The sequence below is a fragment of the Siphateles boraxobius genome, unplaced genomic scaffold, assembly GCF_051911475.1.
Source record: "Siphateles boraxobius isolate OS27281-9 unplaced genomic scaffold, OSU_SipBor_1 119, whole genome shotgun sequence".
NCBI lineage: Eukaryota > Metazoa > Chordata > Actinopteri > Cypriniformes > Leuciscidae > Siphateles > Siphateles boraxobius.
Genome location: NW_027508721.1, coordinates 4,561,731 through 4,580,087, shown reverse-complemented (window position 1 = coordinate 4,580,087; position 18,357 = coordinate 4,561,731). Strand labels below are relative to the sequence as shown.

General features: G+C 39.1%; 1 protein-coding gene across 3 annotated transcripts in view; it reads left to right on the top strand.

Moving 5' to 3' along the window:
* Positions 1-18,357, top strand: part of clockb (clock circadian regulator b) — a 29,066-nt gene that overhangs the window by 4,313 nt on the left and 6,396 nt on the right. For 2 of the 3 annotated variants that reach the window (XM_077204678.1, XM_077204688.1), the window contains exons 4-18: positions 1,759-1,907; positions 8,614-8,705; positions 8,904-8,993; positions 10,552-10,669; positions 10,844-10,957; positions 11,109-11,227; positions 11,368-11,450; positions 11,547-11,653; positions 11,739-11,886; positions 12,485-12,560; positions 13,143-13,284; positions 16,686-16,777; positions 16,885-16,989; positions 17,760-17,906; positions 17,994-18,194. In XM_077204678.1, coding sequence (XP_077060793.1) covers positions 1,759-1,907; positions 8,614-8,705; positions 8,904-8,993; positions 10,552-10,669; positions 10,844-10,957; positions 11,109-11,227; positions 11,368-11,450; positions 11,547-11,653; positions 11,739-11,886; positions 12,485-12,560; positions 13,143-13,284; positions 16,686-16,777; positions 16,885-16,989; positions 17,760-17,906; positions 17,994-18,194 — 1,783 coding nt within the window. The remainder of the gene's footprint in view (positions 1-1,758; positions 1,908-8,613; positions 8,706-8,903; positions 8,994-10,551; positions 10,670-10,843; positions 10,958-11,108; positions 11,228-11,367; positions 11,451-11,546; positions 11,654-11,738; positions 11,887-12,484; positions 12,561-13,142; positions 13,285-16,685; positions 16,778-16,884; positions 16,990-17,759; positions 17,907-17,993; positions 18,195-18,357) is intronic. The other variant, XM_077204697.1, reaches the window with a different exon arrangement.

Genomic DNA, 18,357 nt, shown 5'->3' with positions numbered 1-18,357 from the left:
CAGCGAAGTTCAATATTTGAAGCTACTGACGTGATTGCTTTCTCAACATTGATATGTTCATGTAGCTGAAGAAACATAAATCAGAAACGTATTCGATTTCAGTTTTTTTTTTTTTATCACTACAATACATATTGTTATTTTTATATCATCAAGTGTTCTAAAATAGAAGCAAATAAAGTGAGAGACTATACATGTAATATAGGTCTACATTTATGTCATTTTAATGCTCTGGCCTTTGCAGATATTTAAAGATTGCCATTTTTAAGCATGACTCTTTGGATTTATATGAAGTGGTGACACTTTACAGTAAGATTCCATTTTTAACATTAACTGATGGTTAATAAATGTAAAAAATAATTACATTTCAAAACACTTTATTTGTCTCCTAGGGGTAGAAGTATTGTTCATTGTTAGTTTGTTAATTTCAACATTTACTAATAGCCTACATTTAAAGGTACGATTGTATTGCTCAGATATTAATACATGCTGAAGAAATGTATATCGCATAATAGTTCATGAAAGCTAGCTAATACATCCTTGTTAACAAATGGGACTTGCACAGTGTTACCTATGAAATTTCCATATGTTTCTAGGTTATAGTTAAAGACACACATAATTGGCTTGTAATATTTTAATGTTTAAATTATTTTCTGTAGAATTCATTCTGTAGAACTTCTCATTTGAATATATTCCTATTTATATATTTATTTAATTTAGCACATTTCAGTTCAGCACTGTTTTACTTGGAGTGTTATGTTTTTTTTATTTTTATCCAGTATCCATTTAAAAAAATATCGGTTGATTAATCGGTTATTGGCAAGTATGGTAAAACCCACTTATCGGTATCGGTAAAATACACTATCGGTCAACCTCTAAATATAACCATCACTAAACAAGTGCTTTTAAACTTGATGATATTAAAAGTGCTTTTATTTTCATAGTGAATAAATAATCTGTAAAATCATAGTAGCCTACATAACAGATAGTCTTGTCATATATCTTTGAAAAGGTCCCAACTAGCAGAATACAAGCAGCATATTTGATTCAGTTAGAGGCCAAAATTTATCAAGTATTTGTATGAAAAATCACCACCGTGTAAACACATGACGCTTTTGCGCCATGTTTTGGTTTGTAACTTAGTGAAATATTAGTATACCATAGTAGATTGCATATGTTTATTTTGGGCAGGTGGTTTCGAACGAGCCCGAATTCAACATAAGACAATACGTAGATCACAGAGTGACATGACTTGTTTCTTTGCTAAAGCTATAGGACTTCCGGGATCTGATCGCGTCGGGATCATGACGCAGTGTATTTCTGGATCCAGGATCTCATTACTTGTTACTTATTCTATGTAATTTTATTGTGGTGTTACACAAGTAAATAGGTCTTATGTTCAGTAAAATCACTTGTTTGGAAGGTTTTTGTGACCTTTGGTTAATTATGTTTAGAAATAAATGGCTAGCCTATTTAATCCATTGCATGGCTTGAAGACATTAATACGCTTAGAATATGTAACTACAACACGCTCCCTTCATTTTTTCCTCGTGTGTCTGCTGCACATGTTTTGCGCATGAGCCGCAGGCAACTCAAAACTACGCGCACTAATGATGACCTTGCTTAATCGATTGATAATTAATCATCATCTCTAGTCTGAAGTGAATCATTTTTTACTGGGTTGGGTGGTTCTTAACCATTTCACAGCCTTGTCTTATGCTTTGTTGCTTTATTATCTTTATTATATCTCTACTGTCACAGAGTTTCGAGAAATAAGTCAGAGAAGAAAAGGCGAGACCAGTTCAATGTTCTCATTAAAGAACTTGGCACCATGTTGCCTGGAATCACACGCAAGATGGACAAATCTACAATATTGCAGAAAAGCATAGACTACCTGTGCAAGCAAAAAGGTGAGGCAAAAAAAAGGAATTCAAGTTCTAGACAGAACAACATGGGGATTTGTTGTTTGCAGTGCTCTGGACTTATTACAGATCTGTGTTATTGTTTTGACATGCGCATTACAGATGTGTGTGTAATCGGTTATAGTGTTCAACTGCTGCAAAAAAACAACAACTAAAAAATAGACAAATACATAATGCCATTTGATTTACATCTAAGTGGAATGCTTTATCACGTTTATCACAGCCATAATTTATTCATAATTAATTGATTAATTAATAATCAATACAATTCTACTACTATACTATTCATTCAATTTCTGAAGATTGTGTGTTGTGAGCTTTATGCAAATGTTCTGTATGCATGGAATACTTGGATGACCTACAAAAATGCCAAAAGGGTTCAGTATAAAACAGATCATACTGCACAGAATCCCAAAGGGGAACTTGGCAACTCTAGCAGTTTCTCCGCTGATTTTCACTTTTGTTGTCGCATGTTTTATCAACGAGCTCCCGCTACAGCTGTGGGGCGTATATTTCACAAAACTCTCGTAAAAAAAAACTCACTTGCGGCACCCTCCCCCCCCTTTTCTACCGTTGCTTATGTGCATTTGTTATTATCGGAGCAGGACAAATTAATCGTGTGGAGCTATGTCTACCGAGGTGGGTAATACATGTATACACATTGAGGGAGGCGTGTGTTAATGTCGAATTGCCGTTAAACAGTCTGTGGTTCTCACTTCTCACAAGACTTCCTATTTCCAACTTTCCAGGACGTTAGTCCCCATGTTGCAAGTTTGGTTTTCCACCTGGGAACACTAAGGGGAGCGGGGAAAGTTACCATTTTCACTGAAACTGGTTATTTAACCATCCAAATGATTTCTAAACGGTTTTATTAGTTTGAAATAGTTGCCAAGTTCCCCTTTAACCTTCCATTCTAGATTCACAGTTATATCACCACTGATTTTTAACATCTTCCACACTACAGTTAAATATTCTTTTTAATTTTTGTGATAACTGGACTTTAATCGTGAATAATAATAATAACAATATGCAGTGTAATAAGGTCCTGTGACAACAAAGCTGCATACTACTATAGTGTTTTCTGCACCACTGCTCTATCTATTGTGCAAATAAAATGGAAATTATATTCAATGGAAATTTGACAAAAAGGCATAACTTACTGTAGGAAGCGCTTTACTTTTTATTATTTAGTACATAATATATAGTTCGCTAAAGCTATTTTGCTATACTAGAATTCCACCTAGAACTGTAATGAAAAACACTAATACACTACCTTTAAAAATTTTGGGGTCAGTGCGATTTTTTTTATTTTTATTTTATTTTATTTTTTTAGAAATTAATACTTTTATTCAGCAAGGGTGCATTAAATTGGTCAATTTAATACATTTTATTATTTTACAAAAGATTTTTATTTCAAATATGCTGTTCTTTTCAAATAAAGCATCCTGAAAGAAAATCAGTGTTTCCACAAAAACGTCTCGGTTACTGACGTAACCTCGTTTCCCTGAGAGTAGGGAACGAGTATTTCATAAGTAGCTTATGCTATGAGAGAACTCCTTTTCTCGTGAATATTGAAGCCACATTTTTAAAACGCAGTGCAGCTGTACAGCAGACATACAGCTGAGAACCTTAGCTTGCTCATTGGCTGTGCTGCAGCAACTGCACAAACCTATGGGGAGTCGGCTAGGCTGGCGAACCAATCAGGACGATTCGCGCCCTCGTGCGTCAGAGCCTGTCAGAATGGGCGTGGCTTATAGCTATAAAAAACCCCATTTCGCCATTCAGGTTAAATTGACTGAAGCGATCCCCTCATCAAAGCACAGTAGCATGGCGAGTTGCGGAATACTCGTTCCCTACTCTCAGGGAACCGAGGTTACGTTAGTAACCGAGACGTTCCCTTTCGTGAGGTCTCACGTATTGCGTAAGTAGCTTACGCTATGGGAACCCCTTTCAAAACGTAGTGCGTGCTTTAAAAAAACATTGCCCCATACTATAGCCTAGGGCCAAGCGCCCGAAGAGTAGAGTAAAGAGTAAAGTTATGAGTCCTAATATCGGCCAGATCAGTAATGAGCCACATATAGGAAAAGAATAGGAATGGGCCTTATAAAGGGCCATTCTCCTTCTTATATGGTTTATAGAACCGTAGTTCATGTTTACCCAGGACCAGACAGACGTCGGGCCTTATAATTGTGCAAATGTGCTTAACACTTTATTCATACAAAAAAGAACCCTCGCTTGCAAAGCGTGAACTTCAATATTATAAAACCACATAAATCTGGACGTGAGGCCCAGCCTGCCGCCGCACAAATATCTTCAATTGTAATTCCACTCGACCGTGCCTATCCTGGAATGAGCTTTGATGTCTATGGGACAACGCAGGCCCTTAGACTCATAAGCCAGCGAGATAGCATCAACTATTCAGCTTGACAGTCTTTGCTTCGTGACCGCAAAACCTCTGGTGCGGCCTCCGAAACATACGAAGAGCTGTTCTGACTGCCTGAAGGGGGCAGAACGCTCCAAACAGACTCTGAGAGCCCTCACAGGGCAGAGTAGGTTCGCGTCTCTTTCGCCTTCTGATGAAGGAAGAGCTGACAGCGAAATGACCTGCTCTCTGAACGGAGTCGAGAGCACTTTAGGAACATAAGGATTGGCTTAAGGATGAATCTGAAGTCATTGGGCCCGAATTCAAGGCAGGAAGCGCTTACTGAGAGTCCTTGCAAATCACCCACTCGCTGTTCCCAGAAATGGTATACTCTGGCTGGTAGCGTTTTTTGAAGCATTGATCCTGAGACCTAGGCATTCTAGATGGCTGAGGAGCCAGGATCTGTGAGTTATTAACTGCGCCTCCGATTGGGCTATAACCAGCCAATAGTCGAGGTAGTGCAACACTTGCACTCGCAACACTGGCCCACATAGCTAGGGGTTAAATAAAGTCTGGGGATGGGCCGCTTTGTGATAGGGACCCGGCCGCCCAGTTGTTTTGTGATACTGTGTGAACAGTGCTTGCGTGCAGCGGTGCGTACTTCCTAGTGGGCACACGACCTACATTCATTACATTTCCAGCGCGAGCTGGGGGAAAACTGACACTGTGGGAACATTGTTTATGTGTAGGGGAGCATACTTCATAGTGGGCACACCATCCACATTTATTACATCTCCAGCGTGAGCAGGAGGGAAAACTGATACTGTGGGGACAGTGCTTATGTGCAGGGGTGCGTACTTTATAGTGGGCACACAGCCTACATTTATTACTAGGGATTGGACGATTACCGGTTTCACTATAAATCACGATAAACTGTACTGACGGTTAGTAATATCGTTAAATTCAATTATCATTAAAACCGTGTTTGATTATCGCGATTTTAATAACTCTCTATAAATCCTGTCCAGCCAGCAACTGTCTGACGCAGGCGCAATGTTGGGGTTTTTCTTTTTATTCGAGAAGGAATGGCGGAAGGCGGTGACCGTGTTCGGGAGATTTTTCAGCCTTTTAATAGGACCAAATCTGAGGTGGGGTCATATTTTGGCATTTACAAAAATCCTGAGGGAAACTTAATCGAGGATGGTCACTCTCTCTGCAGAACATGCACAAAAAAAGTCGCTGCAATAGGGGTAAACACTTAAAATCTGCCGAGCCGTCCTGTGTGACCATCATCCACTGTTGTAGCGAACGCAAGGCAAGTTAACTTTGATCTCAATACTAAAACTACGTCTGGGAAATAATTGGGCACACAATGTTGTTTTGAGTTTAAATATTTTATCTCACTCACTTGAGATAAACTTGTAGCTTCCACGAAGAAAAGTTTGCAGCAATAAGTGGCTTTGAGCCAAAGACGAACGAACAAGTTCAATCAAGACTATTAAGAGTGACATTTAAGAGATAATAATGTATATTCATTGTACACTTATAACACCGATTTTTTTTTTTTACCACATAATTACGGGGACATATTGAATAGAGATGAATGTCTCGATTCTTACCTGTTAAATCCATTTTGTACAGCGTAAAAAACTCGTCCAGACAAGATGATCACAACAATATTATCAAGTTCTGTAAACAATAAATAAACTCTGATTTCATTTTTAATACAATCAAAAACAGAGACGCAGGATGACAAGTTGTATTTGAATGAAATGAGAGCGCGTCCGTTGTGATATACATGGATGTGGGCTGAGTTATAATGCGTTGCTATTGACGACGGTCATTATAAGGAAGGAAATGCCACAGAATAGAATCTTGCTTTAAAAAGTGCAAAGAGCTGCTAGTTTTATTTGTTGTTTGTTGATTCTCAAATATAAAACTTGTTGAAATGTTTTCAGTGTGAGCATCAGTTCTTTTTTAACACTTTCATCTTGTTTTAACAAAACCGTGATAATATTGATAATCTATTTCGGTCACTATAATCGTGATATGAAATTTTCATACCGTCCCATCCCTATTTATTACAGACAGAAAGATCTCTTTTCGTGCTTTATTTTGGTCCCTGTAAAAACAGCGTTTGTTTACAGGTGTGCATGTTTTATAACAGACTCGTTTACTGCAATATTGACATTCCCAGCTGCCTGAACTAAAGAGGGGACTCTGAGATGTGTGAAAAGCTTTTTGGAGGTTGTTCCGGCCTCGGCGGGACTCAAACACTCTCTTTTCCTTCCTGTCACCGTGGCTAGGAAGGCTTCCGATGCTCCAGGTCCAACACAATCTTGGGTCAGGGTCCCCGTTGCTCTGGGAACGCTTCGTTGAGCGAGAGCGGTAGCGGACCTCAGTCGCTGGGCGGGACTGGGAGACCGGCGGCGCCCTCTTGTGGCGGCCCGAAGCAGAGCTGGATCGTTTATAGAGGAAGTGACGCATAGCCTGCGATGCTTTCTGAGCCTCGTCTGTGGTGCTGTGCAGGTCTCTAATACCCCTTTTCCACCAAAGCGTTTTGAGAGCCGGTTCGGAGCCGGTGCCTGCGCGCGAACCAGTTCTTTGTGTTTCGACAGCCAAAGAACCGGTTCTCGGCCAGGAAAACTGGTTCCAAAGCGGCACCAACTCTTTGCTGGACTAGAACCAGAGAACCGTTCTTTTACCACGTCATGCTTACGTCGGGGGCTGGGGGCGGGTTTAGATGTGTCCTAAACATCTTTTCTGACCGCAAAGCCAGGAGAAACATTTGCAGAAACACGATGTAGTCCGCCATTGTAATTGTTATGCTTGAAGTTGGCGCAAGCGTTTCTAGCTTTTTTTAAAAAAAATTGATTGAAAACATTATGTAAGCAAAGAAGAAAACAGTCACAAAATAGAACAAATAAACGGAGAGAAAAAAAAGACAAGGCAGGTGTACATAACTAATCAGAAACGATTACATATCAAAGGAAAAGATTAAAAGACTTACATATTTCAATTGTTTTTAAAGCCTTCTTGGTTCACGAGTTAGAGATAATCCCAAAGTAATGTTGTACTTGCAAGCGTTTCTAGCTGAGACGTAAAGCGACGTACACAGTGACGTAACGACGTCGTTCGTTGGGCGCTCTAGAAGTGGAAAAACAAACAGGTTCTGAGGAGGTTCGCAAGTTGAACCAACTCCGAACCAACTTTGAACCAGCACCAGTTCCGAACCCGTTCTTTTTTGGTGGAAAAGGGGTATAAAAGCTTCCAGTTCAGGTCCAGAAGTTTGGCCTGATAAACCTTGAGGACAGCCATGGTGTGATGCACCGACGCAGTTTGGCCAGCGGAGGCATAGGCTCGGCCAGCAAGAGCTGAAGTGGTGCTGCAAGGCTTCAACGCCTTAGCTTTCCATCCCACAGCGGTGGGTGAACAAAGGTGTGCGGCCACCGCCTCTTTGAGGGAAGGAAACGCTGAGTAAACAGGACCGGCGAGGGCGTTTCTCTGGGAGAGAGCGAGGCACACAGGGACTGGGCCGGCGTGTGCATACTCGTGTTCATCCGCTCTGGCGTCGTCTGTGTGCGCCGCTTTTTCTTGCGCAGCTCGATCAGAGGAAACGGTGGAGCAGGAGGTGCGGGGTCGTCGTGGGCGAAGGTGGCCAGAAGTTCCGCTGAAGGCTTTTCGACGGCGCCAAGGCTTCTCATCCAGAGGTCAGGGGGTGAAAACTTGAAGGAGATTAAATCTGAATTCTATGGCAAAATTGGGGCTTATATAGCTATAAGCCACGGCCATTCTGGCGGGCTCTGACGCGCACACGGGCTCGAAGCGTCCTGATTGGTTCACGCATCCTAGCCGACTTGCCATAGGTTCGTGCAGTTGCCGCAGCACAGCCAATGAGCAAGCTAAGGCGCTCAGCTGTATGTTTGCTGTACAGCGGCACTGCATTTTAAAAATTTGGCTTCAATATTCACGAGAAAAAGAGTTTTCCTTTAGCGTAAGCTACTTGCGCAATACGAGAGACCTCTCGAAAGGGAACCCAACAGAATTTTTCTTAAGCAGCAAATCAGCATAATAGAATGATTTCTGAAGGATTGTCTAAATTAAAAATTGAGTAATGGCTGCTGAAAATGTATCTTTGCCATTGTAATAATATTTAGCTATATTACTGTTTTACTGTATTTTTCATTGATAAAATGCAACTTTGGCGAGAAAAATTTTCATTTAAAATATTTCCGACCCAAATCTTTTTAAAGGTTGCGTAGTCTTCAATCAACTTAGACGTACATATCCTAGTAAAACTGGTTACAAGGAAGTGTTTGTGTTCACATACAGAAAATGCTGCACAATCTGAGTCGAGTGAGATCAAGCAGGATTGGAAACCCCCATTTCTTAGCAATGAGGAGTTTACACAGCTGATGCTAGAGGTGAGACCCTGCTTTGGGAAAAATGTGTGTTTGTGTTCTTTGTTTTGCCCTGATGTGAAAGATAGTTCCACTAATAGAATATGAGTGCATTCTCATTCATGTTTAATATTTACCATTTTTTATATATCACTTCTAGTTTAAATTTGTAGTTTAGATTTGGAGCTGTCTTAAGTAGTGTGCTTCTTTTTTTTTTTTAAGGCGCTGGATGGATTTTTCCTGGTGATGCTGACAGACGGCAACATAATTTACGTCTCGGAAGGTGTAACCTCTCTGCTTGAGCATCTGCCTGTAAGTGAGAGAGTATGTGTGTGTGTTTAGTTGTGTGAAGTCTATTTAAATATTGTCCTGGAATTGTTAGATTTTTGTATCAGTCATATGTTCATATATAATGGAGGTCGACTGATTCATCGGTTTTGCAGCTATATCGGTGCCGATAATTGATGGGTGGAACTATCGTTATTGGCAAAAATCCACACCGATCGTTTTTCCAGGTTGTGTCCGTTGCTGGAGCGACTGTGAAGGTGCAATGTCAGTACGAGAGCGTTGAGAAGAGACTGCTTGCATTATACAGAGCGAGAGCGGCCTCTAGAGGACAAATAACAAACTATCACTGGTTGAGTTGTTTACGTTAACACGTGAGGCTGCGCGCAGCACGGAGATCACACATACTGAGAGCGCTGACACTTCAGACGTGCATTTAAAACACCGACAGCGAAACGGTATGAATACAGAACACTAAAGTACATATTGCCATATCATTATAAAGTAATTAATTTGTTGACTAGCTGCAACATAGTAATAAGAGCAGTTTGCTGTAGAGACTGTGAGGTACCATTAGTACCTCAAGCGGTTAAAACAATGTGACCAAAACACACAAAGACCTGACCCAAATGTTTTATGGTGCAATTTGTACCATCTATTTGCATTAGTTTATTCATTATATACATTAGTGCATTCACTTTTATGCATTCATTAGCCGACAAAGTTGCATATTTAAAGCTAGTGACGTGATTGCTTTCTCAATATTGATATGTTCATGCAGCCGACAAAAACATAAACAAATCAGAAAAACATTCGATTTAAGTTCTTTTTTTATCACTAAAATGCATCTTATTTTGAATTGATAATCAAGTGTTCTAAAATAGAAGCAAATAAAGTGAGAGACTATACATAGGCTATATACGTATATACGTAATATAGGTCTTTATTAAATTTAAATGGCCATCTTTAAGCATGACTCTTTGGAATTATATGAAATGGTTAAGGTTAATAAAAGTTATAGAAGTATTATTCATTGTTAGTTTGTTGATTTCAACATTTACTAATGCATTTGAAATTGAGTTTTAATTCTTATTCTATCTGTTATTACCTTAGTTAATGTACTATGAACTAACTGAATGATAAAGGTACAATTGTATTGCTCATATTAATACATGCAGTAAAACGTATATTGTATATTGCATAATGCATAGTTCATGAAAGCTAGTTAATACATCCTTGTTAACAAATGGGACTTGCAAAGTGTTACCTATGAAATTTACCTATGTTTCTAGGTTATAGCTAACGAAACCTGTAATATTTTAATGTTTAAATCATTTTCTGAATAGAATTCGTTCTGTAGAACTTCTCATTTTAATATATTCATATTTATATATTTATTTAATTTAGCACATTTCAGTTCAGCACCGTTTTACTTGGAGTGTTATGTTTGTTTTTAATCCAGTATCCATTTAAAAAAAATATCTGTTGAATTATGGGTTATCGGAATTTACGGTCAAACCTAAATATCGGTATTGGTAAAATCCACTATCGGTCGACCTCTAATATATAATCGTATTTGTTTCAGTCGGACCTGGTGGATCAGAACCTTTTGAACTTTCTTCCATTGGGGGAGCATGAAGAAGTGTATAAAGCGCTTGCCTCACACCCAGATATTGAGAAACTCAACTCTGATTACCACAAGTGTGAGTGTCCAACCTGCAGCACTTCCAGATATCTGTTCTGCTGTGGTATTTTTAAAATACTCTGTGCAAATGTGATCTACCTCTGCCTATTTTCACTGTAACTCAGTGATCTCAATTTAGATTGTCATGCACCTAAAGTGTTTTTTGGTTTGTTTGTGTGTTTGTTTTTCTTAGCCAAGAACCAGATGGAGTTTTGTTGTCACATCCTCAGAGGATCTGTGGTTCCCACGAAACAGCCTGTATATGAATATGTCAAGTTTATTGGCAACTTTAAGTCACTTGCCAACAGTGAGTGTTTGTTTTTCCTCTTGATCTAGACTCACTGAATACGAAACCATATGTTAACTGCTTTCATTACTGCCCACAACACGTTTGTACTGACAATTTCCCTTAACACAAATCTCCACTTTATTCCTCTTCTATTCTTCTTTATTCTCAGTGCCTAATGTAACCCGGAATGGCCTTGAGGGGGTTTTGCAGCGTTCTTTGCAGCCGGCCTTCGATGATCCAGTCTGTTTTATTGCTACTGTGAGGCTCACCAAACCCCAATTCATCAAAGTGAGCAGATAATCATCATAAAATCCAGAGATTTTGCATTTACAAATGCTCTCTCTGAAAGCAGATAACCATAGTCATGCATCGTAATAAGATATTACTGGTGTAAACACCCTAATATTGACACAATTGATTGTGTCCAGGAGATGTGCATGGTGGAGGAGCCCTATGAGGAATTCACATCTCGACATAGTCTGGAGTGGAAATTCCTCCTATTAGATCACAGGTTTTCACACTTACTCACAATATCACTTTCTCCATGTTTGTAACTCATCGTCCAGTTTTTTCTTCAATGAGATCTGTGTATGTCCATGTGTTACAGAGCACCACCTATCATTGGCTATATGCCATTTGAGGTTTTGGGAACGTCAGGCTATGACTATTATCATGTAGATGACCTGCATTCGCTGGCCAAATGCCATGAGCATTGTGAGTATAACATGCACAAAAATACATTTGAGACTTTCATTAGGTACCATATTCTTTGTCTTTCTCTTTATTTGTCTGCTTGCAGTAATGCAGTTTGGAAAAGGGAAATCGTGCTATTATCGCTTTTTAACTAAAGGGCAGCAATGGATTTGGCTCCAGACTAACTACTACATCACATATCACCAGTGGAATTCACGACCAGAGTTCATTGTGTGCACGCACACTGTTGTGAGGTACGCAGAGGCACATAAATGTCTACACCATCCAACCAGATACCCACATACCCCTTTTCCACCAGAATGGTTTGCGTTCTGGAGCCAGAGCCTGTTCTCAGCCTGGCAAACTAGAGCCTGTTGCAAACCAGCCATGTGTTTCCACAGACTTGAGGAACGGACGGTGACGTAATGCAGATATGTGTTGTTCCCCTGACTATAACCAGTCTAAAATCAAACATTGTGCATTAAGGTGTTTATAATGCAGGCAATGTGGCACTTCTGTTTTCCTGTTCACAGTACCGGGAGTGATTCTAGCATACCGGCAGCTCGCATAAACTCCCAGTACTCTTATGTCCTTTTTGGTGATATATTGAAACTGAAGCCGTTGAGTCATTCGTGCTCTCGCATGTACAGTTTTACATATTTAAATAAAAAGAGCAATGTTGTGCAACATTATTACACTGCTCAATGAGACTGCCATAGACAGTGACAGCATTTCTCCGCTACCCAGCTCTGTTCAAGATCAGCACGTTTTTGGGGCTGGAGTTGAACCTCTTTTCTTTTTTACACTCTTTACTGCAGTTCTGCTCTTATTCTCAGTTCTTTTTGTCTATAGTTATGCCGAGGTGCGAGCGGAGCGGAGAAGAGAGATTGGTATAGAGGAGTCTCCCCCTGAGCTGACTGGAGACAAGGTGAGATGCTTGATACAGAAACCTCTCTGAAATAGTCCATTAATGTGGTATAATGGACATGCTTTTTAAACGGCTTATCTTAGGCAGATTGTGATTAAGTATTTTACACAACATTAGTGTAAATGACCAGGCCATTAATCATTTTGAGGTTTTCGCAATGGCGGTTAACTGTGGCTGCTTCTTGAATGATTAACATTCATGTGTGTCTCATTTGCAATAAATGATATTATAAAAAGGAATCTTTATTATATACCCTATTTTTCAAAAGTTTTAATTAATTAAAATGAAGTATAAATTTATTTATGAGCAAGCATGCATTAAATTGATCAAAAGTAAAGTCAGTTATTTGTTCTTTTGAACATTGTATTCATCAAAGAATCCTGAAAATGTCCACAAAAATATAAAGCAGCACAACTGTTTTCAACATTGATGATAATTATAAAAGTTTCTTGAGCATGTTTTAACTTTATTTTGATCAAATGAATTCCACCTGGGTGATCATAAGAGACTTTCAAAGACATAAATATACAAGTATTTATATTTTAGTCAAGATTTTCCTCTCTCTCTCTGCATCTGTCTCAGATTTCTGGCCGTGAATCGCAGTTGAACACCTCCCGTCTGAAGGAGGTGCTGGAGCGTTTCAGTAACAGCTGCTCACCCTCCACCTCCTCAAGGAGCTCCCGCAAGTCCGCACACACTGCAGTCTCTGACAACACCTGCACCTGTAAGCATTAAATCTGGAGCTTGGCATTAACTTTTTTTGCTCACCAGCCACTGTGTCTAGAGGTTTTCAAAAGTTATTAGCGTGCGGCATTTAGGTCATTTTTATTGGCCAAAATTTTGTAGTTGGGAAATTGTATATGATTAAAGTTGACAATGGCATGCTAAAATGTACTTGAGCTAGATTTACAACCCTTTTAAATGTAAATGACCATTGTACACTAGGGATGGTATCGGCTCCGATTCTGCCAATCTTTGCCGGATCGGGTGTCGGTCAGACGAGACCGATCCAGATCCAAATCCGATATTGTGCGTATACTATTCCGTCTTATTGTTATAAGTGTTCTGAAGTCATTCTATAGTATAATGTGAGGTTGTAATGAATGTTTAAGTCGTTAAATTCAAGTTCACATAAACTTTTCCCTCCGCGGTTGCTGTCAGTCATTCTCCATTAAGCATTCAAACAGCGCATCGCGCTCAGTCAACACGAAACTCTCCAAGATAATTCAGTGTTACTATTATTGTACTTGATCTGTAGATAAAGGGCGATGGGTTCACATAAAACAACTTTATCTTGCTGGACTTTATTGCTGTACCTTTCTAATTTTTTTTTTTAGATTTTAGGGTTTTGTAGATCACAACACTAGAGTAGAGAGCACTATAAATGTTCTTGACGTTCACAGTAACTGAAAATTAAAACTTTTGAAAGAAAAGGCTCAATAAACTATTTCATACATAGATACTGTATAATACACTATGCATCAATATGTCTTTCCTTTGTGCTTTGAACTTTTCAATGCGGACTCGAAGTGCTGCGCGTTGTGACTCCATGTTGCTTCAAGAGCATCATTCTGTGCACGGGATGCGCATAAGCGCTTTGTCTTTAACACACAAAAGAGTGATTATCAGTTCAACACAGAGTTATAGAAATTCTACTTGATTTTTTTTTTTAAAACTGCACTGGTATTGGTCGATACTCAGAATTTTTGGTATCGGTGCATCCCTAGTGTACACACACCTCCTTCACTCTACAGACCCCCTTTACAAGGAATCCCATAGACTTACATTGGCTGTGATACTAATGCTGTCCTATTGAGGGGGGCACAGGATAAGAAATCTTTGTCCAGTTAAAATGACAATTAAATGCGTATTCCAAGCGCTCCACAAAGTAATGTTTGTTTGTACCATCTGTGTAGCCTACTCAATATTGATCCGGTGAATGCACGTTTAAGCAGTTTATTATACTCCTAAGTTAATCACTGTTCTAAACTAATGCGCTGCTACTTTGTAGCACACACGCACACAAACATACAGACAGTAGCTCGCACGTCTTGTACAGATCACACTCGCACAGAAATTTGTCAATGCTGTCCTGTGATTTACAGTATCAATAAAATGTATGATAAACTGAAAAGTTATAGCATTTCTTTCTGTTTTTGAAGTAATGAAAACTAGTGTTGTCAAAAATATCGATATTTCGATAAATATCGATACTGAAATATCTGAACGGTACCAATACTAATTTCCCGAAGTATCGATACACCAATACTAGCCGAGCAGTCACTTTCACTTCTCTCCAAAGGCGCGTTGACAAACACCACACGTGACGCACTCGTCTCATTCGCTCTGGTTAAATAGCAAAAGTGAATGGAAAGATGGCGAGTGCGGCGTCCCCGCGACCGGCTTTGGTTGATTGATAAAGAACACCGCGAGCGGGCATGTCGGAGTCGGAGAATGGCGTGGACAGGACACGCGCTACACACCGCGAGCGGGCATGTCGGAGAATAGCGCGGACACGCGCTTCACACTGCGAGCGGGCTGCGGGCACCCAAAAGATTGTTTGACTATCAATATCCCTCTCATCACTCATTTTGTAAAATTATTTTATAGATGAAAACAGACTTAAGGAATTGGCTCCAGGGGTACCATTTAGCAGCATATGCTCAGCATCAGGGGTGTTTGTTTTTTGGACAGACCTGCACCACTGCTAAAAACATCCTAAAACACTGTAACTCTTCTCATTTTAACTTTTCTGAAACATTAACCAAGATGGCCTAGTATTGTTGTTGATATGAGTCTGTGTTTCGTTTTTCACTGTAATTCTTAAAGTTAACATAATCTGACTGAGGAATCGTAGACAAGTAAATATTGTAACTGTGGTCAGATGTAAATTAACTTGTGTCTGTTTAACTTTATTCAAAAATTATTATTTAATTCTGCAATTTGCCTTCATTAGCGATTATCATCAATTTGATTACACATATACTAATTAAACTAAACTGAGCTAGACAATGGCATCTCTGAATTCAATAATGAAATGCCTTTAACTGAAAATTGAATGTTTAACCTTATTATTATACATTACTGACACTCTATCCTCCAATTTGATACAGTTAAGTGCTTCGACACAATCTGTATTATTAAAAGCAATATATAAATAAAGGTAACTTGACTAGATGCTGATCCAGTGAGCATTGTTTCCGCGTGTGATGCACACACGTTTGCGTTTAAATCTGTTCATCAAATTAAGTTAATGTATTAACCAGCATTTATGACCGATGAACAATGCATTTGTTACAGTATATTTTAATCTTTGATAACAGTAGGTAATAAAAACACAACGGATCATGTTAGCTCTGGTCCAATGAAAAAATATTAACAGATAGAACTCAGGACATTTTTGTTCATGTAAAATATACCTCATTGTCATGTTCTAGACTTGTAATATTTAGCTTTAAATAAAAAAAAGACCCCCTTAATATTGTGGCAGTTTTTTTCTCTGTGGTATCGAAAATGGTATCGAATATCGATATTTTTCAAGGTATCGTATCGAAGTTAGAAATTCTGGTATCGTGACAACACTAATGAAAACCCACAGCTTCACTGTTAGTAGAGAAACACTGTGCAGACAGGTAATATTGATTCACACGCAGTCGTCTCTCACTAATGCATTCAAATAAATGTAATCTCACTGTGCTACTTTAACTGCATCTGATTTAGGACAAGGAGAAATCTGTACGAAATATAATGAACCATAGACATTTATCTGATGAAAATTAGCTGTTATGTCATAGTGCTCTGACATATCCCGCAGCTGTGCTTCAGGCGATGCGAGTTCGAGTCCCGGTTCAAGGTTCAGGCTTCTCAAGCCAACATCAAAGTTTGTTCACAAATTTTAGCCTCTAGTTATTTCAGATGCCTTTTGAGTAGACTACAATTGAAATGTATTTAAAATTCAACCCGTTAAAGTGGCTAGTGGGTGTGACTGTTACACATCACTGCTGAAATCCACCCGCGTTTGGTGTTAAAGTCAAGCCCTGATTAAAACCAAAAGTGTGCTGTTCTATTGGGTTTTCCTGATTTTGTGCATGTTTGAAAACGCTTGTATCTGTTTGATTTCCTCAGCAACTCCCTCCAAGCTACAGACTGATGTGAGCACTTCACCTCAGCTCGCTGTTGAAATGACACCCCAACGTCGTTCCTCTTTCAGCACACAGGTGAGACTTGCCTCTTCATCAACAAAGTATTTAATTATCTTACAAAACACTTCTAACTTAACTTTAATTACTCACCAGCTATGAGCATATCTTATTTGTTTTGATAGTCCATGAGTTCTCAGTACACCAATCAAACTGGATCTTCGGTCCAAATCAGCCAACATCAACCACAACAACCTCAACCACAGCAGCAGGTTCAACCTAATGCCCTGGTGAGAATAGTTTTTTGTTGAGAAGTTTCTGCTTAATGCCGTGCTGAGAATTTTGTTTTGTTTTGTTCAACTTTGATTTGTTTTTTGCTTTATTTTTATCAATAAATCAGATAACCCGCAATTAAACCTTTGACACTTACGTACGATCACACCGGTGTGATTTAGAATGTTCAGTGCATCACGTGATCAACTGATTATTCAAATGTGATTTCGCGCTTTTTGGACACGCTCAGCATTTGTCACATATCACAATTATTCAGTGTTTTCAACCACATAATGTTTATATTAGGTTTCAGACATTTAAATGCACATAATGTCGTGCAAAAAAATACATTTAAAGTTTGTGAAATACACACTCGTGTCTATTGAAACGGCTATAATAATCCTATCAATTATAATTTGACAACTTGTTTTATTCACGCATAATAAAACAACTAACGTGGTGACCATACAGTTTTTTTTTTTTTTTTAAACAACAAAACATTTACATATTTGAGAATCAGAATATCAGATAGTTCATGATATACTTAACAAGTTAAGGTATATACAAGTGAATATTTTGAATAAAAAAGGTAAAACAAAATTTTTCACAGCACTACTGTGGCTGGCGATGCGTCACGTGACAAGCATGACACATCGTCATGGAAATAAGGTGATGCGTTCTAAAATAAGTCGCCTTAAACTCATGGTGGGGGCTCAGCTAGAATATTTTTTCTTAATTTTCTTGCTTTTCTTCAATGACACCATAATGTTTATCTTTCTGAATGTAGTTCTCTACTCAGTTGAATGCGATGCAGCACCTAAAGGATCAACTGGAGCAGAGGACACGCATGATAGAGGCCAACATTCAGAAACAGCAGGAGGAACTGAGACAGATTCATGAGCAGCTGCAGAGAGTGCAGGGTCCGGGCACTCAGGTACACACTCATAGTTGTGTGAATGTTCTTATTGACCGTTTTGTTGTCATGGTAACATAGGCATGTGATTCAAATGGTGTCTTTCAGATGATATTGCAGCAGTCGGGTGGTGGACTCAGCGTACAGTTGCCTCAAGTTGGAGGAGCACAGACTGGGGTCATAGCTATACAGGGCCAAAATGTGACGAGTACAGCACACAGTGGGACTGTTCCACAGCAACAAGCACATCCACAGCAACAGGCTCCTCGTTCCCTTCAGCAGAATCTACAGGGTTCTTCTGTTACACAGGTGAGTGTGTCACTTAGTGGTATAATGGTTTGCTCTGGCAATGATTTGAATATGATTCTTTATTAAAAGATTCCATGTATGATGATAATCTGAATTTTGGTCACTATTCAGTGTTTCAGATTTGGTCAATTCATATCTTTTTAATATATATTATATATGTACA